A 27,594-nucleotide genomic window follows, 5' to 3' on the forward strand; every position below is an offset into this window, starting at 1 on the left:
GTGCTTAATTTATCGCGCTTCTTAAAACTTGACGAAGAATTGTAGTAGATATGATTCAATGAAAACTACAGTGTCCCTTTAATGGAGCAATCCTAGTGAAGTGGAAACGAGCCGTAAGTCCTTTCTTTGAGATGTTATTAAGGGCAACGTTCCCAGTTCAATGCGGACCTGTAATAATAGAATGTAATAAACTATCACTTCACTGAAGAGCCAAGATATAAAATTACGTCTTATAACGTAATCGTTTTTACGTGACTCACCTCAAAAGATCGCCGTCCATGCGAAGAGCAATGAAGCACAGCAAGCAGTGTTGTGATACTAATCAAGTGCCCAAGGTTGGACGGGACTGAAGGGGGGGAAGTACGGGAAAGTGGGAGGAGCAACTGAGGAATGGCAATCTGTTGGAGCTCTGGAGGGCGTGGTCGTAAGAAGCAACTAGCAAAGCTATTACGCATAATATGAAACACCGACCTATTTTCCGGGATATGTACGGTTTAAAAAAAAACGCAATAAGGAAATCAAATAGAATATTTGATTTTTCAGAAATCTCATCTAAATTAAGGTTTGGATTAAAATACTGTTCTAGGTGTATATAGCAACCCTCCGTAACATCCAGCAAACTTCCTTTTCCTAAATTCTCCAAGACCTCAATGTCCTGTTCTATAGATGTGAATTTATGCTTTAGGTCGTGTATATGCTGGCCTTCCGTGGAAAACCTATTATATTTTATGGCATTAGTATATTCTGTATATCTAATTTTAAAGTTTCGTCCTGTTTGACCTAGATATGTGCACCCACAGTCGTTACATTTAAATCTATACACACCCGATTTAGAATATGGTTTTGATCTATTGACTGAGGCTGAATTATGCAATACAACTGTGTTATTATTATCAGTACGAAACAAAACCCTGACATTGTGCTTCTTGAAAATATTAGTGAACTTATATATATCCTTATTATAAGTAAATATTGCAAACGCCTTTTGATTAGGTTTGTCTTTGAGCAAAGTGGTTTGTAAACAGTACCTGAACTTGCTGATGATACGTTCAATAAAGCATTCACTAAAACCATTAGCCTTAGCCATTGAATGGATTATGTTAAGTTCTTTATTCAAATTAGCTTTTGTCATGGGGATCCTAAAAGCTCGTTCTAGTAAATTATTGTACAGGGTGGGGCACCATAAGTCATCTGATTTGTTTCATGAATAACACATTTGTTGTTGACAAGATTTGTAATTTATTGATGTAGACGTAAAGAATACAGCTTGGAAATTCAACCTAATGAATCACATGTTCAGTATGACTGCCGTTTTGTTTTACAACTTCAACTCGCGCACGTGCATTTGTGATGACTCTCCGACACAAATCTTCTGGAATGGCGCAGCATAACTCCACAATGATGGCCCTAAGTTGCACTGCATTTTTGGTTTTTTGCGGTACACCTTTTCTTTAAGGAACCCTCAAAGGAAGATGTCACATGGGTTAATGTCCGGGTTGTGAGGCGGCCACATTCCTCCTCCTTCATAACGTTCTGGAAATCTGTTTGACAATACCTGAAGGCCAAGTGTTTCGTGTACAAAATCAAGCACAACATTGGCAGTATGGAAGCGTGCTCCATCCTGCATTAACCATTGTGTCTGCAATGGAAGACCTGTGGCCATGAGTTGAGGAAAGAACTGGTTTTGCAGCATGTCTAAATAGCGTTCACCGGTTACTGTAGCATTGAAGAAAAACGGACTGATGATTCCATGGCTTGACATTGCGACCCACACGCACACTTTCTCCCCGTAGGTGTTTTTCATGTGGATTATTCGTGGAGGTTCACGTGCCCAAAATTGTTACGTTCTGTTTGTTCACAACACCGTTCACGTAAAAATAAGCTTCGTCCGAAAACCATGTGTTGTGTAGCACTGCCTTTTGGTCTTCCTCGATTGCCCACCTTGCAAACTGTAGTCTCCGCTCCTTATCTCTCGCAGTAAGCTTATGCGTCACAGTCATTTTGTGAAGATACAAGCGAAGCTCGGATTGAATAATTCTTTGTGCAGATCGGCGTGAAATTCCCAACTCGGACTGGCTCTTCTTGTTAATTTACTCGGACTACGGGTCAAAGCACTCGAACTATTTCAATGTTTAGCGGCGAACGTACGGTACGTGCATGTGGCCGCTTACACTCCAAAACAGATCCAGTACCTGCATCGTATGACGAAATGAGCACGAAACCTTCTCTGTATCAATGTAACACTGTTCGTCGCCGCGAACAGTAACACAATCTTCGTCTTTTGTGCGACGGTCAACCGTCCTTTGTCCGCCATCGCGACAAACTGAAATGGCGGATTCAAAACAGAAGCGATTAACTCGTAACCACATCTGGAGTAATTTCCATGAACTGCACGAAGTTAAGCGCACAATTTGAAAGCTATTGCCCCAGTAGTACACTTGTAGGATCAAAATTCAATCGGGTGACTTATCGTGCACCACCCTGTATGTAGAGGTTTTTAGACTCTGTGAGTGCTCTTAGTCTTGTTTAATAGTAACTGCTGTTTGTGTAGGCTTTCTAAAAATACTATAAGCAAAAGAGGAATCCTATCTGTTGATTTTTAAGTCTAGAAATGTAATCGATTTATTGCTTTCTGATTCCAAAGTAAATTTTATCTGTGGGTCAGTATTATTAAGTACATCTAGAGTAGCCGTTGCGTCCCTAATAAGTTTGTCTAAAATTACTAATGTGTCGTCCACAAATCTTGCGATTGGTAAATTATCACATGAGGTACAGGAGAAAGTTAGATTAGATCTAAAAAAAAAATTGCACAATAGTTTTGTTACTAATAATAAAGAGATTTCCACTTACAGTTCCAAGGACGTCAGTATTGATAAAAAGTGTATTCTAGAAATTAAAAAGAAGGTTAAAGATGAGGAACTTATCACTAAAGCAGATAAGGGTAATGTGACGGTAATCATGCATAAGGATGATTACATTCAAAAGACTAAACATTTTTTCGATAATGAAAACTATTTGATGATCAAGAAAGACCCCACGCAAACTCTTCAACGCCGATTAAAACAAACATTAAAGAATGCATCCTTCCTATTTACCGAACAGGAGAAGCAAAAACTAGTAAATATGAACCCAGGCCTTCCAACAGCGAGAGCACTCCCCAAGATCCACAAGGTCGGAGTCCCCATTCGACCCATAATAAATTACAGACCCATTTTATTTTTTTTTTTTTTTTTTTTGCTAGGGGCTTTACGTCGCACCGACACAGATAGGTCTTATGGCGACGATGGGATAGGAAAGGCCTAGGAGTTGGAAGGAAGCGGCCGTGGCCTTAATTAAGGTACAGCCCCAGCATTTGCCTGGTGTGAAAATGGGAAACCACGGAAAACCATTTTCAGGGCTGCCGATAGTGGGATTCGAACCTACTATCTCCCGGATGCAAGCTCTCAGCCGCGCGCCTCTACGCGCACGGCCAACTCGCCCGGTTGATTACAGACCCAGTCCTCTATATAAATTGGCTAAGTTCATTCAGAAATTTCTTTAACAACACTATAGGTTTTTTACTGGAAACAAATCCGTAAATAACTCCATAGAATTAGTTAATAAATTAAACAATTTTATATTACAAGCTCACCATACCTTAGCCAACAGCCGTAGCCGTGTTGAAACACAGGATCCCGTGAGATCTCCGAAGTTAAGCAACATTGGGCATGGTCAGGAGTTGGATGGCTTGCCACGCGCTGTTGGTGGGGGGTAAGGGAATGGAGGAGCGGAAAGGAACTGGCCACCCTACCGCACGTAAACTCCGGCTCAGGAACACCTCTGCGGATGTTCAGACCTGCCTTCGGGCAGAATAACCCTTATCTTACCTCCCATACCTTACATTCATTTGACATTGTCAACATGTTTCTGAGTATTAGAACCAATAAGCTGTGCTTCCTATTATTTTCAAGAATCTAAGATCCTACAGTCAGCTAAGTAAATTTGAGATACAAGATTTCATGAAAATGGTTAAGTTACTTATAAATAATAACTACTTCGTCTTTGACAAAGTCATTTATAAACAGGATGGCTTGGCAATGGGGTCTCCGGCCTCGGGAATCTTGGCGGAGATCTATCTGTATTCTTTGGAAACATACATGATGGAGAATGACAGGGAACTTGACAAAATTCTGTTTTGGTCTAGATTTGTGGACGACACATTACTAATTTTAGACGAACGTGTTAGGGACGCAACGGCTACTCTAGATGTACTTAATAACATTGACACACAGTTAAAATTTACTTTGGAATCAGAAAGTAATAAATCAATTAATTTTCTAGACTTAAAAATCAACAAATCGGATTCCTCTTTTGCTTATAGTATTTTTAGAAAGCCTACACAAACGGCAGTTACTATTAGACAAGACTCGGAGCACCCACAGAATCAAAAAACCTCTACATACAATAGTTTAGTAGAATGGGCTTTTAGGATCCCCATGACAAAAGCTAATTTGAATAAAGAACTTAACATAATCCGTTCAATGGCTAAGGATAATGGTTTTAGTGAATGCTTTATTGAACGTATCATCAAGAAATTCAGGTACCGTTTACAAACTACTTTGCTCAAAGACAAACCTAATCAAAAGGCGTTCACAATATTTACTTATAATAAGGATATATATATATATAAATAAGTTTACTAATATTTTCAAGAAGCATAATGTCAGGGTTTCGTTTGGTATCGATAATAATAACACAGTTGTTTTGCATAATTCAGCCTCAGTCAATAGATCGAACCCATATTCCAAATCGGGTATGTATAGATTTAAATGTAACGACTGTGGGTGCACATATCTAGGTCAAACAGGATGAAACTTTAAAATTAGATATACAGAATATACTAATGCCATAAAATATAATAGGTTTTCTGCGGTAGGCCAACATATACACGATCTAAAAATTAAATTCACATCTATAGAACAGGACATTGAGGTCTTGGAGAACTTAGCAAAAGGAAGTTTGCTGGATGTTACGGAGGGTTGCTATATACACCTAGAACAGTATTTTAAATCCAAACCTTAATTTAAATAAGATTTCTGAAAAATCAAATATTCTATTTGATTTCCTTATTGCGATTTTTAAAACCGTACATATCCCGGAAAATAGGTCGGTGTTTCATATTATGCGTAATAGCTTTGCTAGTTGCTTTTTATGACCACGCCCTCCAGAGCTCCAACAGATTGCCGTTCCTCAGTTCCTCCTTCCACTTTCCCCTACTTCCCCTCTTCAGTCCCGTCCAACCTTGGGCACTTGATTAGTATCACAACACTGCTTGCTGTGCTTCATTGCTCTTCGCATGGACGGCGATCTTTTGAGGTGAGTCACGTAAAAACGATTACGTTATAAGACGTAATTTTATATCTTGGCTCTTCAGTGAAGTGATAGTTTATTACATTCTAGTATTACAGGTCCGCATCGAACTGGGAACGTTGTCCTTAAAACATCTCAAAGGACTTATGGCTCGTTTCCACCTCACTAGGATTGCTCCATTAAAGGAACACTGTAGTTTTTATTGAATCATTTCTACTACGATTCTACGTCAAGTTTTAAGAAGCGCGATAAATTAAGCACAAAGTACTTCAAGACTATTTTACTTTTAAGTTGTTGTTCTTTTAAATCCATGTTCTTTCATAAGTGAGCAAACCGGTTTGCATATGTTTTTATCAGTTTATGGTTTAAGACTTGCAAGTCTTGGACTTGTAGAAAATATAGTATAATTTTAACACAGTATCATGTTGTTAATATTGTTGATTTTTCCACAAAGGTATGTCAGCTGATGAGGACGCAGTGGGCTATCGAAACTAGTTCTGATTGAAATATATGTTGTAATGACATCTAAGCAACAATTTTTATGTATTGAATAAGGTGGACCCACATTATAATAAAAGTTGATAAACAACAATTAAACGTGAAGACAGAATACTGGTACTTGTCGACAATACAACAGATGGACGATACATAACACCATGATCACTGGACTGCCTGGACAGTGAAACACTCCCAGTTTACGTGATCAGCTCTGCCGGACAGGTAACGATAGCATTTTGACAAAGATGGAAGAGTGAGAGAGATGGCTGAGTGTGACCGACTGGCTAGAAATGCGGCCTTGGGGCAGGGGTTTTTGAGTTAGGTATTTTTGTTACAACAGCTAGCCTCAACCATTCTGCAGGTAGAAAGAAATACAGCTTCTTCTTGTACTGTCACGTATAAAGTACCATAGCAGCAATTGGTACAGTCCGGATATTTCATGTAGGCACATCCACAGAATACCCAAACTTTATATCATTTTATTTTATGACAATGTCAGAAATTAATGCGAGTTATGTGCAGAGATTTTTTATCCCCCTGCAGTTTCAAGTGTTAAAAATGGGGTGCGAGATATATGCGGTGGCGAGTTAGATGCGAGCAAATATGGTAGTATTAACCATTAGTCCTACTTTTACATCCTTCCTTTCTATCACATGTTTTATGAACTACAATAAAAATAGCTTCATGATCACTTAAAACCATCTTTCACTTCAGTTACTTTATAGAACTTATCTCTACCGGGCGAGTTGGTCGTGCGGTTAGGAGCGCACAGCTATGAGCTTGCATCCGGGAGATAGTAGGTTCGGACCACACTGTCGGCAGCCCTGAAGATGGTTTTCTGTGGTTTCCCATTTTCAAACCAGGCAAATGCTGGGGCTGTACCTTAATTAAGGCCATTGTCGCTTCCTTCCCATTCCTAGGCCTTTCCTCTCCCATCATCGCCATAAGACCTATCTGTGTCGGTGTGACGTGAAGCAACTAGCAAAAAAAAAAACTTATCTGGTTTTATCAGCACCACATCTAGGATATTTTTCCCTCTAGTTGGTTCCATCACTTTTCGATTCAGGGCCGGTTCTGCCATCTGCTTGTGAAGTTGCTGGAAGCTGCCCGGGAGGTAAACTATCTGGGGGTGTAAATCGGCTGGTACTTTGGCTTGCGTGCAACCACATCCGCGCAAGCGCTAGGTAGCTACCAGGAGCTAGACACCGATATATGGAGTTGGCTAGACTGATTTTCAGCGATTTCTCGCTTTCGAGTGTGGTGGTATCTATGGTCAGATGTATGAAACTCATTTCGATTGTCTTATTTTCCTGTGCTTGCATCTGCTGATTACCACCAAAAAGCCTAATAAGGGAAGTCTTAAGAGTTATGGACAACGATTTATGTCAAGCTTTCGTGATTTTAATCTATGAGCTTCAATATCAATACCTAATTGGGATAAAAATCTCGAAATTACATTTTCTTACGCCAGTTATAACCTGTCATGTAAGGCAGCATTTTTGAAAAGTATTCTCGTAGTAGATTGGTCAAGTCGCTCGCTCCGTAATAGAAGGTACACAGGTTTTCTTTGTCTTTCTAATTTATATTTAAAAATTTATTTTCGTTCCCTGCCATTGTTCTTAACTCTCTTCTACGCGCTTCCATATACGTATATACATAAACATCTTCCTTACGGACTTATTGCCTTTGAGCAATTTATTAAGTATCTCCACGATGCTCTATTTGCAATTAGCTCTGTGACCTCGTTTAGTTCCACATGCTTCCATTTATTGATAATGCATTTCATTCTAATGTTTAACTTTATGAAGATAAAGTTGGAAGGTACTGTAAATGTAAAGAACTAATTGGGATAAATATCCATTCATAGGAAGAGGAATTTGGGAATGGAATAGTTTCCAATTTGTTCGAAATCATTTATAAGAAGACTATGTAAACAACTGATAGGGAATCTGCTACCTGGGCGACAGTTCTATATGCTATTAATCATAAAATCACTTTCTATAAGTAGCACACATATAAAGCAATTTCCTAGTAGACATAATATTGTGATTAAACATTTCAATGAAATATATTATTAACAAAAGAACATATTGAAAGAGGCATACAGATTAAAACAACACTAGTAATGGAAATAAAAAAGATTCGTCAGAATAAAGACTCGAACTTGCATACCGCGTATTATGACGTCAGCGTGTTAGCCATTATGCTACGAGAACACTGCAGATGATTGGGATACATACAGTAAGTTATATCTCGCGTCTGAAAACTGAAAAAGTAGAAAATTAAAGCCCATTTAAAATGATTTCCAAATAGATTTTTATTTTATATCCTTTTAAAATTTCTTTACGAAAGTTTGATGTATAAAATGTGTTCCCTACGCTACCGATGCGAGAGGCTGGCGTGACCGTTGCAACTCAAGGGAAGCATTAATGTTCAAAATCCTGCAATACAATATCGATCACTGTTACAGTATCGTGCTTTTTTCAGTATACTAAGCTAATTTAAGTTTTATGTCACCAGAAATACAGCTAATAATGTTCAACTCCCAAAACTTGCCCGGCAGGGTCTTATTGGGCCCTCGAAGTGACCGATAAATTATGCGCCAGCTAACTACGATTTATGCTGCCGATAGCGCTACCTGGGAGTGGTCGAACGGAAACATCCTTTTACACGGAGGGCAAGTTACGCGCTACTTTACCAGCAGGTGGTAGAACCGGCCCTCAGCAGTCATTCCCAGATTAAATTATTCACCATTTGTTGGTCATGCTTTCTGTTATTCACATTACCTTCTCCATTAACATTCGGTAAGACTACTTGTTACAATAATGTTCCTTTCTGTGTCGTTCCCCACATAGCTGAGCATCTTACCTAATAATTGTTCGTCAGCGTCAGCACCAACATTGCCAGATCTGTACACCCCAGAAGCATTAAGTTGCCTATTATGTTTGGAGATAAGTCTTACACCTAGAATTTCATGTTTCTCATCCTTAACATTTTTGTAATTTACAAATTCTTCTTTTGCTAGTATGAATTCTCCTCCTCATATCATTCCTAACCTGTCTACGATAAACGCTCCATTTCCGTGAGAAAATTTCCACATCCAAATCACTTCTCAGCCATGATTCCACTCCTATTACAATATGTGGTAAATATATTATTAAATTACTTAATTCTATTCCTTTCTTTACAGTATTTCTATAGTTTAATACTAACAATTTTATGTCATCCTTACTTGTCGTCTTACTTCCTATACTGTCATCACCGCTCTCTAGTCCACCCCATTTCCCTGAATGTACCTGCCTATAACTCTTCTAAGCAATCTCCCCTGACTTCTATGTACCATTGCAGTTCAACGAAAGCCATCTGAGTGTAAATCTCTATCTCCTACCTACCTATTAGTATCTACAAATCTCGCTCCCAATTTCCAAGATACCCACTCCATAGTCTCATTTAAATCCTTTTTTCACAGTCCAGCCAGTGTCCCTCCCATACAGTATCCCACTGATAACAATCTCTGCTTCCTTAAACTTCTCCCATGCTGTCGTAACCAGATCCCACACATCCCCAACTATGTTAGAACACATTCCTGCTTGCCTTACATTGTTGGTGCCAACGTGGAAAATTACCACCTTCTATTTTCCTCACCCTCTGCCTTATCCTAATTCCTGAACTCTCTGCCCTGGTTCACTTTCCCCACATGACTAACTTTCCTCATTGCCTTGCTTTAGTAGCTTGCTTTCTAGTCATTGATGTATTGATAGTCATTAAGAATACATCCTAAATCTTTAAGTATATAAAGTTCATACATATATTTTACAGTGATAAATGTGCACTTACGTGAAAATAATCTGCTCAAGATGTTAACAGTAATTGTGGTTGGTATTGAATGTCCAACAGTCCCGCCATCACCAGTGTCAGCCTCCTTCCCCCTCTTGCAGCGTGATTAGCAAGTTACTTACCTCCTCCAAAAGATGTGCGAAGGGTAACCCTGCAAGCAAGTTTTATATGTTGTCCCTAGTTGAGCACTGTTAAAATAATAATAATTATTATTATTGTAGATTACATGATTATTGATGTCTGAATATTATGAGTCTAAGTTAGTTATTGAAATTGACAATACATTAAAATTCCTTACCTAGTTTGTGTGTCCAATAACCGTTTTCTAGATAATTTTTTTACCAATGGGATGTGGTTCTTTGTAATATGTCATATGCTTCAGAAGCCCTTGCAGCACTACAGTACATCCTTGTTTAGTGGTGGCAATAAATTAATACTTCCTATCCATGCTTATTTTAGAAGAATTGACATGTATTGCTGCTCTTGTGCTTTTTAACAATACAGGTAGGCTATTGTGTTTTTGATGGGTATTTCAGAATATAAATTGTATTTAAATCTATAGAAAAATATGTTTGATACTTGAACCCCACTCTTACCTCCCTTTACAAGGTCAAGTCTCTGATCGTACAGCATTGGGTGAGCCCACCTTTCTGTTTTCTCTTTTCATTGTAAATTTCATTGAAGATGGCTATTTCTGACCTCTTCAGTTCACACCAAATATGACATCATTCATTTTTAAAATCTGGATTTACTTCAAGTCAGTCATATAGAGATGCAGTAAGGGGTGAGTGGGTTCAAATGTTAGGGTGTTGCCACTATATATCGACTGTCCTCTAAATATTGAACACATTATACATTTCTTTCTATAATGAGTATATCAATAAATTTACATACTATGTTCGAGAACATGGGAAAAGACACTTCTTTCTTTCACTGTCGAGTGGAATAAACGGATATTGTTTGTGATGGGTGTTTCAGAACATAAATTGTATTTAACTCTATAGCAAAATATGTTTGATATTTGAACCCAGTTTTATAATATCGGACTGTTGTTTGATAAATGAAGTTTTTTCGTAGAATAACACCAGCTTATATTGAACACTACCAGAAATTAATGGACAAATCTTGATAGCAAGTTTTGCAGTCATTTTGTTTTGTTTTTTGGCTCTGAATGCATCATCCTTGTGATCATGTCTGCTAAAGCTTGTATTTTCTTTCCATGGTTCTGTGTAGCTTTCTTGACACTTGTTCAGAACTTAGGAATGGTTAAAATAAAGATGCCTAATGAAGAGAACAAGTCAAAGAAAGCATGTAAAATTCTCCAAGTAAACAAACTATGCCTGAAGAAGCTGCTCAGCAAGTAAAATTCAGCAAGATATTCCAGAGATGGTCTTCTAAGTCTTACCATGTTCTTCCAGCAACATTAAATGACGAACTCTCTGGATGTCAGAAGGTTGCAACTATTTTTGGCCAGAAGCCATTCCTGAGCCATCGAGAATTTGTGAATGGGTGATGATGTGAACATGGCAAAGAGAGGTTTTCCACTGAGAAGGAAGAATTTGCTCGATACTGTTCAACAGATTATTAAGTTCAGGAAGAGGTACACCTTTCAAACATGGTAGGCCAGAGAAAACCTGGTTCCAGTGTTTTAAGGGTTACCATCTTTACCTGTCGCAGAAGAAGGCTGAAGTTATTAGCAAGGGCAGGGTTGCTGTTTCAGAAGATAGGGTGCAGGGTTGGTTTGTTGGACCCTCAGACTATCTTGAAGCCAAGGTTATCAAACTTATCATTGATGACCCTAACAGGATCTTCGACGTAGAGAAGACAAGCTTCATTTTTCACAAAGTGTCAGGAATGAACCTTGGTGTTAGAGTCCAGCTTTGGTAATAAAAATTAACATCAAGTGTAAATGTGGGAACTAATTTATTTTCCAGTCCTAGACAATACTCAAAACTTCACAAATCAGGAGGGCATGAGAAAAGTCTACTAGAATTTAAAGCACTTGCAAGATGAAAGAAAACACACAACAGTTAATATGAGCCCAAACAAGTCACTTTCCTCAAAGCACTGCTCTTCTTGGCCAGGTCCAGGGCTAAAGAAAGGAAAAGCATTAACTCCCCAAAAGGAATGATGATTCTTACCTTGGGCTAGGAAAGCCAAAGTTTCCTGCTCGTGAGTCAAGACAGCAAGAAGCCGATGTTAGCATTTGGGAGAAAAGGTAGGCTGCGACAAGCATGTGCTGGGGGTTGTTGGTATGTGTTTCAAGGCTCATAAATGTTGAAGAATTTCACATTACTGAGGCTTTGAGAGATCAAATTTTGGCAGTAGTAAAGATATTTAGGTTAGATTGACCGTCAGAAAATGTGTCGGTACAAGCATAAAGGAGCTTGTTACAGGCAGAGAAGAAATTGATGTAGAAGAATTGGGTTTGATAAGGATAGATCCTGACTGAAGAGAGTAGTGTATGAAGATTGGGAAATTTTTGTTGTCCTGTAGTGTTTGTCCCTGCCACTTCTTTCTGTTGCTCTCATTGTGTTTATCATAACATGTTTGCTCGCATCTCTCTTTATGTGACTCCAACCAATCCACATTGGAATTTTGAAATGAAAAGTCATCACGTCCTTATTGTGTGGATTCCATGTAAAACTGCAGGCTCTATGGCTATGATCAGGATATCAACAGTTACATAAAACTACAAGGTTGCTTCTTTATGTGACTGAATTTGGCATTTGTTGGTTCCTTTCCACCTATTTCTTTTCTCTTTGTCCTGTTCGCTATGTACAGCATCTCTTATTAAAGCCATTTTTCAAATGCCTTTTTACATTTCAAGCTGCCCCAACTACATCATTCTGTCAAAAAGTAAGTTTCCTCCCCCCATTTTTACACATTGTTCCAACACAATCCCATACTGTTTGTACTACATCTTTGTATGTCATACATTATCTTTCCACATGTTGGACCTGATTATTGTCTATTCTTTGGAACATTTTACTAGTCATATCCATATATCTCCGTCTAATTTCATTATCCTGAATTTTGTCTTGACTCTCAGGATCATTTACTAGGCCACTTAGCTGTTGCCCATGATTTATAATAGGATGTAACTACAGGAACCCACACCATGAACTACCATTTCATTTGTATTTTATTTTTCTAGTATTTCTTCTTCATTATTCTGTTAATGAATTCAGCATCAGTTATGAACCTTGAGAATAGTTAAGAGCGATGAGGGAAATGTTGTACCGAGCAATTGGCTGTGCAGTTTAGGTCACGTAGCTGTCAACTTGCATTCGGGAGATAGTGGGTTCAAACCCCGCTGTTGGCAGCCCTCACGATGGTTTTTCATGGTTTACCATTTTCATACCAGGCAAATGCTGGAGCTGTACCTCAATCAAGGTCAGGGTCAATTTCTTCCTCCTCCTAACCTTTTCCTGTCCCTTCATCATCGTATGACCTATCTGTGTCAGTGAGATGTAAAGCAAATTAAAAACAAAAATGTTGTAGTGTGTTATATAGCCATTACAAAACATCAGATGCCCTGAGACCTCTGTCATTAATTGGCTTGGTTTGGTTATCCGGCTCCATGGCTAAATGGTTAGCGTGCTGGCCTTTGGTCGCAGGAGTCCCAGGTTTGATTCCCGGCAGGATCGGGAATTTTAATCAACATTGGTTAATTTTGCTGGCACAGGGACTGGGTGTGTGTCATTTTCATCATAATTCCATCCTCATCATGACTCGCAGGTCGCCAACGGGCGTCAAATCAAGAGACGTGCACCTGGCGAGCCGAACATGTCCTCAGACACTCCTGGCACTAAAAGCCATATGCCATTTCATTATTATTTTTTGTTTTTGTTTGGTTAGGAATTAGGAAGGTGCTCACATGCATGTTGGCTTAACCACCCTTCTAGTAAATTCTGGCTCAGAATGGCTGATGAGTGGTTCCTTTATGTAGTTATATTGGATAGTGCACTAAGGTGTATTTCACAAAGGATAAAGTAAAACATTCTGCATCTGATGCTGTGTTGCACACTGTGATAGCTTATAAAATATTTCTGCAGCCTTCAAGCAAAGGAACTAATCGTTTCACTTTATATGTGTAAGACAATGTACACTGTTATCAAAAATTATAAACAGTAAAGCAGGGAATTGCAATTGTTGAAGGAGAGACAACACTAGACTTGTGTAGCTAGTTGCAGTATTTAAACCAGTATCCATGTACGGGCAAATACTGTATATCACTAAATATATTACAGAAAGTTGAATGGCTCATGTTCTAATGGTTATTTTCAAGAGCAAACTAGCATATAGCATGTGGTTTTCTATGAGCTGTGTGTATGTGATTCCATGCACAAGGACAGTGATCACCCTCTACAAGAGAGTAGATTTCTCAGATAGCTAGAGGCAGGGTAGATATAGATTGCAGTCTATGCAGCACTCCTTGTACTGCAAAGTGTCATATGTAGATTATTAAAACAATTCTTTTTTGTTATGTAGCCATTTCTTTTCATTCTTGACAGTTAATTTATTTTTATGAGGTTTCTCAGTCTGTCAGAACTAATACAGGATTAATAAAATTAGAAAATACGTGAAAAAAAACCCCTTTAATAACGGATTATACCTGAGAAAGATATCATTTAATTAAAAACAGCATGACATGTTTCATTCTTGAAAGAACATCATCAGATTCTATCTTTTAATTTTTATTATTATATATATATTTTAAAAGAATTCATGAATATTATGAACAAGTGTAAAAACATTTATGTCAAAATTCTGTGTACCCCTTCCTAATACAGTAATTATTGAAATGTTTGAACTTATCTTAATGATGTATTCCTATTTTGCTTCCTCTCTCCTCACTGGTCCAGCTAGGATTGCAATGCATCATCCGTGGCATCTCACGACCTGACTTGTTTACAGGTAACGTTCCATTACGTCATACTCTGCTGACATCATCGGCTTTTATGGAACAGTACACGTAGATTATTATTATTATTATTATTATTATTATTATTATTATTATTATTATTATTATTATTATTATTGGTCATCAGTCCATAGACTGTTTTGATGCAGCTTCCAAGCCACCCTATCCTGTGCTAACCTTTTCATTTCTACGTAACTGCTGCATCCTACAGCTACACTGAATTAGTTGTCATATTCCAACCTTGGTCTACCCCTGCCGTTTTTACCACCTATGCTTCCCTCAAAAACTAACTGAAAAAAATTCTGGGTGTCATAAGATGTGTCCTGTCATTCTGTCTCTTCAGGTCATATTTCACAAAATCATTCTCCTCTTACCAATTCGATTATGTATCTCTTCAGTTGTGATTTGATCTACCCATCCCACCCTCATCATTCTTCTGTAACACCACATTTCAAAAGCTTCTGTTCTCTTTCTTTCTGAGCTAGTTATCATCCGTGTTTCACTTCCATACAATGCCACACTCCAGACGAAAGCCTTTAAAAACACCTTTCTGATTCCTATATCAGCGTTCGAACTGAGCAAATTTCTTTTCTTAAGAAAGACCTTTCTTGCTTGTGCTAGTCTGCCTTTTGTGTCATCCTTACTTCTGCCATCATTATTTATTCTACTACCCAAGTAACAACATTCGTCTACTTCCTTTAAGATTTAATTTCCTAATCTAATATATCCTGCACTGTGTTACTTTTTGTTGGTTACAAGAGATAGAAGACAAAGGCCAAAGACCAAAAGCAGATTGACCAAGATTCAAAATTTGTTCGCAGGGCTAATGTATGGTGTTAACTGTAAAAGGGAACCAGAAGATATTTCCCAAGGAACTGTCCTCAGAGCTTGGTGTAGCCTCGGGAGTCCAAATTTTCAGATAAACCCTGTATTGGAGACTCTTGAGGGGTGGCCTCTTTGACATTTTTTGCAATGTGTATCCCTCTCATTTCTGTAAACAGAAGGGCCTAGTTGCAGTAAATTCAGTATCAGTTGCCATATTATCCTGAATCTATGTGGCAATGTGTTTCTCTCTTATGAGTCCAAATTCATTTTATGGCCCAGTTCTTGTCATTTCACCAAGTAGGGAGAATAAGGAACCTTTTATGAGCCCGTGAACATAGTGAAAAAGTGTGCTGGTGGCAATTCCTCAAATGACACGACTTGTTGAATGTCGTCTAGGGTAACATATTCAGCAACTGAACTTGCCAGTGATGTATCCTGATACATTTTGATAGAACATACGTGGGATGCTTTAGAAGGACGAATTCATGTCAGATTGTGAACTGATTATACTTTGCTTTAGGACTCCATTGTTGTTACCTGTACAACTATCTTGTTTTTGAGTAGCAATAATAGAAAGATTTTTGTTACCATTGGTTGCATGTTCAAGTATTATGTAATTATTGTTTCTCGTATTCTAAGGTTATTGAAACGCTTGTGCTGAGAAGAATGCAGCCAGTTATTGTGATTTGTGTGTGTTTAAGATTAATAATGGAGTAAAAGGTATATGAGTAATTTTTTTTTTTTTTTCCCCTTGTTCTTAATAGAAGCCAAAGTCTGTTCAACTTTATAACCAAATTGGAAATTTTTGGCGAATAAAGGGAGATGCTGAGAAGTCTATAGAATGTTTCAGACGGGCATTAGCAGTTTCGCCGCATAATGCTGAAGTAAGTTAACATAATCCAAGGTCTACTTCATGCTATTAATCAATTTGCATTTGTGTAAGTATAGATTTATGTATATGTATATTTATTTAAAGAAATATACAAATATCTTAAGATATATGTTAGAGTTGTTCCAAAATTCAGTTCTGTCATTCATTTTGACAATTCATTGAAGGTAAATATGTTGCAATAACTGCATTTTATGATTGCTCAAGCTGTTATACCCATCGTTGATGGGGCTGTCACTTAGCATGTGCAGGATTACATTTTTGTAAACTATTTATTGAGCATTCTTCAAGGAACTGGGACTGTAAATAAAGGTTTGTCATTGTGTTTCAAGGTTTCATTCCTATTGGTAGGTCCAGTAGATATTCTGGGTGAATACAATAACTGGCTAACTCCAAAGAGAAAGCAGAACTTTTCTTTTGGCTTCCAACCTTACAGATAAATGGTGATTACAATTTTTTTTTTTTTCTCTACCAGTGATATCAGGATCTGCCATTTTAGAACATAGAACACAACTTTAGAATAATTATTTTCTTTAGGTGGTCTAGTAGTCTTTGGTAATGATGTTCACAGTCTCTTTGAGGAACTGAAACAGCTATATACTATTTCAGAATGAAGGCTTTTTATTGATTTTTTCAGACAAGCCTAAAAGCAGTCCTTGAATGGGAATGTAAAGCCATCCATACCCATTCCCCATTCTGTCTGTACAATTAACCCTGGAACCGGCAAGCAGTTTACCTTCAAGCGGCAAGCATTTAGGCGAGTTTTGCAAGCAACTTTTAAAAAATTCATAAAAATGTTGTTTTTCAATTTATTTTCATGTATAACATGTCATTTTATTCAGAAAAGGACGAAGATTACTATAGCAGGAAACTAAACTCACTAATTTAGTATCCTGAAGCAGTATGGGCGAAGTATTCAACACACGCTAAGTATTCCAAAATAATCCGAAAGTTCTGGGCAACGTGTACGTAAAAAGTAACATTATATGAGGATTTTACTATATACAAAATTTGCGCAATTTTATGCTGATTAAAAATATGTAGAAAGGTTTCACTACGTTGAAGTATTGTAAAGTAAAATAGAACTGAAATAACACAAGCACATCGCACCAAAACGTGAGTCTACTTAGTCAGATTCGTCCTCGCTACCTTCGGAGTGGCTCCTCTTTCTTCCTGCTTTCATAGGCCTATAAAAATGTTTTAGTTTATGGTAGTACTGTTTATGGACACCACAGTTACATCCTGGGCACCAGAAGTGGGTACGTGACTTTTCTCTGCAGTCGAACAGACAGGGCACAACCGCAGTTTCTTCCCTGGTTGGCGTACCAGCTGATGTCCCGTTTCTCCCGAAGGTCCAGGTGGAATGTTCTGAAGAGTTTCTTCATCTACAAGACCTTCGACAATACTAACCATAAATGCCTCATGTTCAAGGGGTTTGTCGGTGTTCAAACATAGAGTATGTAGGCATCAAAAATTAACATTACTAACAGATTATAGAATGTTTATTTCCAGTCGAAACGTTTTAGTGACATGACTTTAGAAAAATATGGAAATATTTGCGATTTTGAAGTGCACCACTATTTTTGAATATTGTTATTAGGGTTCAGACCCATATTTGTAACTAGACAAATGTTTTTTAAAATTTTTGATACTGTAACGTCAACCCATCTTTGCAGATGAGAATACGGACCCATATTTCCTGAATTCATTTTATTTCGAATAATTTCCTATGCGTATTTATTAGTTGCATTCACTAAATGATTCCAGATAGCATTGGAGGAAAACAAATAGAAATATGTTAGAGGAAGACTGTTTCCGGAGGGCAATTTCGTACACCCGGGTTTCGAAACTTGAACTTCTCTTCCACTTTTATTTCTGGCTTTGTAGGATAAACTCTTGTCCACTTCGGTTCTGTTTGGTCAACTGCATTACCGTCATTATCATTATCATCAGTGGTTGGTTCATGGTGTTCCACATCATCATCAATATCAGTGTCAAAATCACTTAGCCTAGGCTCATATAATTTGCTACTACCTGACGAATGATTGTCAAAATCATCGTCAATTCCTTCTAAAAATACGTCACCTTCGCCGTCCATATCAAACAAACATTTACGAATTTAACTACTTCCTGACAATTCAATAATTTTGCGCCACGAAAGGAAATGCACATCGGACAACCACAGCAAGCACAACAGAACGACAGTCTGCAAAGCGTTCTCATTTTTCCACGTGTATACCGCACACACTATCACACTAAACTACATCAGAATTGTGCTGTATTATAGAGTAGAGTTTCTTCTTCAACATGATGCAAGATATGTCATAAAGATATTGATGTCAAGGCGCTATCTCGAAATTAGTCAGCGCTGGCGTAATGCATCTCGATAGCGACTCTGCCGGTTGAGTAACAGGGAAATGAGTCGCGATCGCGACGACTGCCGGTTCCAGGGTTAAAAGAAAGCTACAAAAATGTGAATGTGGTTCTAGAGGCTATTGGACACCAGTACAGTCAGTGTCTGTGGTGATTTGAAGGTAATTGGTATGTTGACTGGCTTTCAGGGGGGATTTACAAAATTCCCTTGCTTTCTCTGTCTTTGGGACAGTCTAAGTACTGAAGGACATTGCATCAGGTGCAACTGGAAACCAAGAGGCATTTAAAAGCCTGTAGTACCGAGCAAGTGGCCATACGGTTAGGGGCGCGCAGTTGTGAGCTTGCATTCGGTAGATAGTGGGTTCGAACCCCACTGTCGGCAGCCCTGAAGATGGTTTTCCGTGGTTTCCCATTTTCACACCAGGCAAATGCTGGGGCTGCATCTTAATTAAGGTCACTGCCACTTCCTTCCCACTCCTAACCCTTCCCTATCCCATCATCGCCATAAAACCTATCTGTGTCAGTGTGATCTAGACAAGAAAAAGAAAAGGCCAGTAGTAAAGACTGTCCAACATTTCCTATTTAATTCATCAAAGGTGCTGCTCCCACCCCTCCACATAAAGCTTGCTTTGGCAAAAACTTTCATTAAAACTCTAGGTGAAAGAAATTTGGAAGGGTTCCCATACCTAACTGCAAAGTTCACAAGTATTTCATCTGCAAAATTAAAAGAAGGGATTTTAATGGGGACATGGATAACATAGTTGTTAAAAGATGGAGGATTTGAACAAACATGACTGAAGTGGAACCGACAGCTTGGAGAAGTTATAAGCAAATTTGTATGAACTCCTTGGGCAAAATAAAGTCTCCTGACTACAAGGAAGTAGTGCAGAAGTTGCTGAATGCATACAGAGAAGTGGATTACCACATGTCATTTAAGCTTAATTTCCTGCACTCTCATTTTGATTATTCCCAACCAACTGTGGAGGAAAGATTTCATCAAGAAATGAAGGTGATGGAAAAATGTTACCAGATCTTCTGGAAGGTCTGTGATGGTGGAATACTGTTGGATGCTTAATAGATGTATTGGTACTGTATGATTTTGTAATGCAAGTAAGAGTCTAAAATTATAGCATTGTATGTTAAGTGTTATTTTATTTTGAGTATGTAGATAGGTATGTTTCATGATTCTTTATGGTCATGTATTCTCATGTTGTTTTAAAATCATTAACACCATATTTACTTGTGTATTAGACCCCCTTTTTTCCCACTTTTACAGCCAAAAATAGTAAAGGGGGGTCCAATATGCGATAACCTCAAAATTTTGTGCAGCGAACACATGACTTCTACGTTATATAGAGCTATAAATTGTACGTGTAAATATTCTATACTGTTATTAAACAAACTTAGAATGTATTTAAGTTATACTGGCTATTTTCGTTGGAAGGCATTATGTCTAAACGTAGAAAGACAATAAATGGTGAACACGACTTTTAGGCCTACGGTACATACAAAAGTCCATTTTAGTTACTCGTATCATGTCATTCGTTACATCTCATTAATTCCTCTGGTGAGGTTGACATAAGGAAGGGCATACGGCCGTAAAAACTCGCTACGAAGATTCGTCTCACTTCATACTCGATCCCGTAGAAGAAAGGGATAAGGGTATCGTGTTATCATATAATTAAATATTGTCAGTTCGGCAGTAGGCCTACCACACAGTAAACCTGATCACTGCTTTCATTTGAATTATCGCCTTGCGCCGCCAACTTCCCTGTCTTGCTACCGGCGTGTCTGCATTCTAAGTGACGTCATCTTCACTGCTATATCTCATCAGTCGCATCAGCCATGCTTCATTCTCTTTGAGTCATGCACTGCAATCAAGAGCATACAAGGTCACGTCTTTTTGAACCTTTTAAAAATAATTTTAGTCCCGACTATAGAGACTAAACAGTGTAAATCTATTCCCAGATGGTCTCTGATATTCCCAGTTGGTGTATATGTAGCAGAAGTCACTCCTTCTGAATAGAGCCGTGCTGTAGAAGGCATGCCAAACTATGTGCTGATAACTAGCGTATGTTACGAGTTGTACTTCTGAATGTAATACATAGTAACTGGAAAAACTGCTGCTGTTGAAATACAGACCCTTATTTTTAAGTACATTTCATGATTGTTCTCTACATTTATCACATCAGGATTTGTGTAAACAGCTGTCCATGAGATAAGACAGACCACATTGTTTAGTTCGACGGAAAAAATGAATAGCAGGAAAATATACCGCATTTATGGATATCTACAGGTGTGGCGGTAATGTGTTTTATTATCATAATGTTTAATTTCATACGTTTGTTGCCTCTTTTTTTATTAACACATACCCTAGTATGTTTGGTTTGGCGTCTCCGAAAATCGTTTAAAGTATGTGGGGACATAAAGTTATTATTATTTGTTAGGTACGTTGACGAGTAAAACAATTGTTTTAATTGGATAGCTTTTATCACGTTTTAAACTTACTTCTCTCCAAATATATACCTATATTGGCCCGAGTTACGAGATATTAAACGACCTCTTTGTTAATGATCTCTCCTGCGAATATTTCTCAACTAAAGTAAACTCGTTTCCTGATCCCGAGGTGGTACAGCTTTTTAGACACACCCCCAGTGGAGGGGAGTTACATGTACCGCTTTTACCGCACATCAACCTTCCTGCCATTCGTAAATCTCTGGCAGTACGGTACCGGGACTCGAAGTCAGACCCCTGAAAACAGCAACTAATTGTGCTAACCATTACGCTGGTGGACATTATTAAATACAAAACACAGACATATAGCATGACTGATGCATGCTTGCAATGCGCGGGTTCAACACGAAGCTAGGCCTATTCAGCTATTTGTGTGACGTCATCAGAGCTGCAGTAGACCTACGCCATAGAGGCGGACATTTCTTAACTTCGAAACACAGATGTACCGCATGGATTCGACGCGTTTTCATTGCGTAGGTCGTATGGACGAAACTATTCACAAATTTGTGCGATGTCATCAGAGCTGCAATAAGACTTGTACCCGCTTTGAAGCCGAATCGTCGTCGTTCTTTGATGAATTACATTGGGGGGTCTTATAGGCGAGATTTATTTTTTTATTTTCTTCGTCTCTAAAAGCCAGGGGGGGTCTCATACACGAGTAAATATGGTATCTTTGAACTACATGTGATACGATGAAACTGAAGTGATTTCTGTGATCTGCATGAAAAAATGGTACAGGAAAATGTACATTCTTCTAAGATGGCAGAAACTCATTTTATTTTGTATACCTGTGTAATTTATCCCTTGCAACACCTATTTAAATTTAAATTTTTTGAATTAGATTTAGCTCTCTCTGGTGTTACTGATGTTTCAGAAATCATACTGTCCTTACCATTGTTGAACAGTTGATTTCATGCACAATCACAGATCTCATGCATATCAGCAGTTAGGCTTCTTAAAGTATATGTAACTACTATTCCAATTTTGAATTCATAATCTGGACCAAAGGGACTAAGCAAATTTATGTTTGCTACAATACCATTAATTTTATTGTCTGGATGCGAGCATCTTGCTGCACTGTCCAAGTACAACAGCTCATTAAAAGACACTGTTGTAAATTATTGCCAGATATGAAGCTGCGTTAACCTCTTGTTCTGTATGTTAGAATGGTATTGTTCAAGAACATGTCTACAGCATTGAAGCAAGGTACAGATTAGACTGATATCAAACAAGTTATTCGAGGAATAAATAATAGAGGTGTAGATATTGCATGGGACCTTAACCCTTAATGATATATAACCTCCATAAGGATGTGAAAAATAATAAGGCTTCCATTAAAGTTTGGTAAATCAAATTATGTGTTAAAAAGATTGCCATATTTTCCAGCGTTGACTCAGTTAATGTAACTAAAGCATTTCAGTCTGTTGAAAACACTAAGTATAACACATAGCACTATAATATACCTGTAAAAGAAACACAGACTAATAAACAAAGAATGACATGTTTCATCCTATAATAATATCCTCAGATTCTATCAAATCACTTTAAACCATGCATATGTCTGTCTGTCTGTTAGGTCATCAGCCCAGAGGCTGGTTGGATCCTCAAATAGCACCACCAAAGGTTATGCGGTTATAAGGAAACCCCAAAAACCAATGGCAGCACCAAAATGAGGTGTACTAGGCAGGAAGAGGAGTGAGGTAGTTTGCCATTGCTTTCCTCACTGGGTCAGAAAGTACTATTGCAGCACGACTGACCCTATGAGCAGCACCTTTCATAACACTCAGATGCACTAGTCATGCTCTGAATGTCATTACTCAGCACTACCCATACCCCAGCAACTTCCATATTGTCACAGCCATGGATGTTGACTGGGACTTCGGTGGAAGCTACACTTTACTCTAGCCTGTGCCAAGAGTTGGATGCAAAAGTACTGTATCCATCAAGAAATGACAGCAGGCAGACCATGCGTATACATTTACAATATTGTTTACGTTGTGTAAATTTGTCCATGATTGTGAATTGATGTTATGAACAAGTGAGATAAATTATGATTGCAGTAGTCCTGCACCATCACCTTAGTAACTTCAAGAAAGTTTTCTGTACTTAAGCTGCTAATTGTTTGTTACCTCCAGTGGCTACGTTTGGACTGAAGCCAGTCCCCTTGCTCCAGTCTTGATTGCCAGACCCCAAGCTTTAAATGGGCAGACTGGGCAAATACCCAGGGAGCCTAGTCCAAGGGGGCGCAAGCAGGAAGAAAATGCGCGTTAAGAAAAAGATAATTATTGGGGTATTTTTTAAAAATATGAACAATAATGAATTCCTGCTGATTACAAAAGTGTGTTGTGTTGTCAATAAAGACGCAGGAGCTGTTGAATCATTCATTTCAAACAGCTTATTTGTTGGAAGACAGCTCAGCATCATTGTTAAATTTCTAGGAATGAACTAAACTAATTTTGAATGCAATCAGTGTCCTCTTCTAACTTCTCCTCCCTCACTTCCACTCACAAACCTTGTTTAGTACAATGCCACAGGATGCACCACTGTCGTGCCTGTCATGTCTGTTCAGTGTGGCTCAGTGATTTGCTTTGTGATCATGATCGAGGAACTGGACTGTTGATACAGATGTTGATTCCCATAGGGAACCTGAAATATTTGTCCCGAATGAGTAAATTTATAATACCAATATAAATGGTCCGTTATTGGACATTATCAATTTTCCAGCTAACTCATTCCTGGTTGCTAGCGTCTCGCCCCCGTTTGCTAAGTTGGGCTCATCACTTGGTAAATAGCACACCCACCAAGACACAAGGCTAGTGCGTACCGTGGAGGCCACTGCGCAGGCTACATGGAACCACCGGCAGTGCCAATGCACTAATGAGAGTATTTGTCTCATTACCAAAAATTGATGCCTGCCTGGCCATCAGATGATATAGATGTTGATTCCCATAGGGAACCTGAAATATTTGTCCCGAATGAGTAAATTTATAATACAAATATAAATGGTCTGCTATTGAACATTACGGTATAAATTTTCTACAAAGGGCCTTACATCCAATGTGACTACACGGTTATCTTCCGTTCACCTTTATGATATTTTTAGCAGCGATTCCAGCTAACACCTTATTTTATAACTGTCTCTATTGACAAACTTTGCATACTCACCCATTATATTATTTACGATAGCACCAACTACGTATTTCACAACTCACTCAAAATTTATATTCTTGTACAAATGCAATCATCTTTATTCAGTTTGAACCCACTAACATTGACTTTAGGCAGGATCTTTTGTGACTTTCTTGGAATTACATATTCGAGAATATACAAGTTCCACACATTCTAGAAAGATGAAGATCTAGTTTTAGTTTCAGATGCATAGTTGTAGACTGATGTTGAGATCGTTTTAATCTATTATGTTATCACAGTTTTAATGTAGTATTGTCCACATTTTAAATGATTTTGTATACTAGTTTTAGCTTTACAATGTCAATTATTTAGTTTCTTGTTTCACATTTTATTTAATATTTAAGTTCAACATTTTAAAGGCTGAAGATGCCCTCTAAAAAGGGCAAAATATGTACTGTAAAACTCTGTAAAACTCTATAGCTGTATAGAAATGTAACAGCATAAAAGTGGATAGTATTGAAATGGTGGACCAATAAAATACTTGTCCGACTCGTTGGCTGAATGGTCAGCGTACTGGCCTTCGGTTCAGAGGGTCCCGGGTTCGATTCCCGGCCGGGTCGGGGATTTTAACCTTCATTGGTTAATTCCAGTGACCCGGGGACTGGGTGTTGGTGCTGTCCCCAACATCCCTGCAACTCACACACCACACATAACACTATCCTCCACCACAATAACACGCAGTTACCTACACATGGCAGATGCCGCCCACCCTCATCGGAGGGTCTGCCTTACAAGGGCTGCACTCGGCTAGTAATAGCCATACGAAATTATTATTATTATTATAAAATACTTTTGTTATTTTCTTGTATGAGGCATGTATGTAATTGCCATAAGATGATCGTAAATCAAAAGTCAGGTTCCTTCTAACATTCGACCTCCCCGAGAAAAATATAATGTCAGGGCCAGTCGACCAGTCAAGGCTGAATTGTAAAATTACTATATCTACTTAAAATATTTTAAAAGCTGTGGTTGAAATCCTTGAGCTTCACATTTTGCTAGATATTCCTGAAAAGTGGGGAATTTGGTAGGTAAAATGCTGGAGTTGATTTTCTTCGAAATGGTAAGGAAGATGTATTTATTTCTGCTGAAGTAGATTCTTCTTTGTAAGGGAAGTGGTTAGTGGCATTGTTAACCTTATTCATTTTCTAAAGTAGGTCAGTCCTATCATACTATTTTATTTTTGTAGGTTTGTCTAATACAAATAGAACAAACAATCAAGGTTGCTGTATCCGGGTATCATAGTGACAAAGTAAAGGAATTACTACAAGCTACTCACAGTGCTACTCTGAAACATAAAATAAAAAATCAAATGACCAATCCTGCATCACACAATTTGACAAAACTGATAACTTTAAAAAGTTGCTTTTGAAGTCTACAAAGCTGTAAATGTGATTGGTTCTCCAGAAATAGCACAGGTGACTGTTGATGGGAATCTTGTAAGAACTGTAAAACATATGCAGTTTGTATATATTATATATAATGTATATGTTGTATATAGTGTATATATTGGTATGTTTATATTGGTTAAAAAGGTCCCAAACCTTGACCTAAAGGTTGTTTACAGGCTGAAGATGCCCAAAATAATGGGTGAAACATGTACCTGACCAAATAAGTCTACATAAAATCATGTAGATAATAACCACATTAAACGTGGAAAGTATTGAATAGGTGGTTTTTTATTACATTATCCTTGATATCTATGCCTATATGCAGTTATGTTCGAATCTAAGTGATACTGTTGTGATAACAGACTGCAGCGAACTGCAGAGAGTAGTGGAGAAACAAGCTTGATTGTGGTGAAGAAGTGGACATTTTTTTCTGTTTTGCAGGAAATAACCGTAAACTATGCTGATTTTCACATTATTTCTGTTTTGCAGGGAATGACCGTAAACTATGCTGATTTGCACAATCCTTGCTAAAAGTTATATGGCTGACATGCAAATACACATTGTGAACTCTTTTAAATTACAAGCCCCTAGTTCAGCTTATAGACTGTTTTCATAGACAATCAATTCTATATCAAAGAACTGAATCAGTCATTCTCTTGTGTATCTATCATTGTAGTGTATGCTAGCACACCTATTTGGAGAGCAGAGGATTCAGGTTGGAGTCCCAAAGGTGGTCATAATCTCAGCCCTTATAACTATGTGCGAGTTTAAAAAAAAAAAAAAATTGTCAGCTATATTGAAAGTAATTCAATTGTACCCTGTAGAAGTCTCCATGGATGACCAATTGAGCATCAATGTGCTGATAGTGATTTGCTTGTGTTAACCATCCTAGCAGAAACATGCAATTATTTCAGATTTGAGCTGTAAGGATTGTGCTATTTTCAGGTTGCTTTTTCCTAATTTATTTATTAGATTATGACTTTGTTTTAAAGAAGCTCCTCTTTACCCATTTACAAATTGTTTAAAAATATTCCTAACATGACTGCAAAAATATGCTGGAGTGTCATCAAGTGAATTAAAAATAATGTGGTCAATGTGCTGTAAGTATTTCCATTTCAACATCTATGAGGTGAATTTGATTCTGTCATGTGTCCATCATAGAAGAGAGGATTCAAATTTATTTTCAACTCTTTTTATAATAGAGAAGCTGCCCTCTAAAGCCATTTCCAGGTTTAAAATAAACATGCACATCTTGAAATGGCTGAGAGACCATACCATCTGGAAAATGGAGGAACTGGTTACAGACTCAGAGGTGGTCACATTTTCAGCTACTTTTCATTAGATAACTTTGAGTAATTCTTATGTTTGTGCTTTGATTTGCTATTAGTGTGAATGCTTCAAAGCTGTTTAATTTATTATATTTGTAGATGTGTCTCTGTCTTATCCTTGGCTTTGACAATATGAAAGCGACTGAGGTATGAGCGATGCTAGTAACGCCAATCCTTATGCAGCCAGTCCCTGCTATGAATGGTGTGAAAATGTTGCTCATAGGGTCGGTTGGTGTATGCATTTCAGTGGGCTTGGAAGACTGATATGTAATAGCAACTCTGGCTCGGTGAGGAAAGCAACGGGAAACTACCTCACTCCTCATTTCCCTAGTACGCCTCTTCTATGACAGCTGATGGCTCCCACCAGCGGACTGAACATACACAGATTTTTGGCCTCTGGATATCTAACATTTTTATAACTAGATGTCATATAATAAACCTAACCTAACCCCATGGCACTACAGCCCTGGAAGTGCC

The 27,594-nt window shown here is 38.0% G+C and overlaps 1 protein-coding gene across 1 annotated transcript in view; it reads left to right on the plus strand.

Annotated features, from left to right (window-relative positions):
• LOC136863132 (uncharacterized) overlaps positions 1-27,594 on the plus strand; it is a 251,579-nt gene that overhangs the window by 48,745 nt on the left and 175,240 nt on the right. The window contains exon 3 of the mRNA XM_067139476.2: positions 16,201-16,320. Within this exon, the coding sequence (XP_066995577.1) occupies positions 16,201-16,320 (120 nt within the window). The remainder of the gene's footprint in view (positions 1-16,200; positions 16,321-27,594) is intronic.

Source organism: Anabrus simplex, chromosome 2 (assembly GCF_040414725.1).
Source record: "Anabrus simplex isolate iqAnaSimp1 chromosome 2, ASM4041472v1, whole genome shotgun sequence".
Lineage (NCBI taxonomy): Eukaryota > Metazoa > Arthropoda > Insecta > Orthoptera > Tettigoniidae > Anabrus > Anabrus simplex.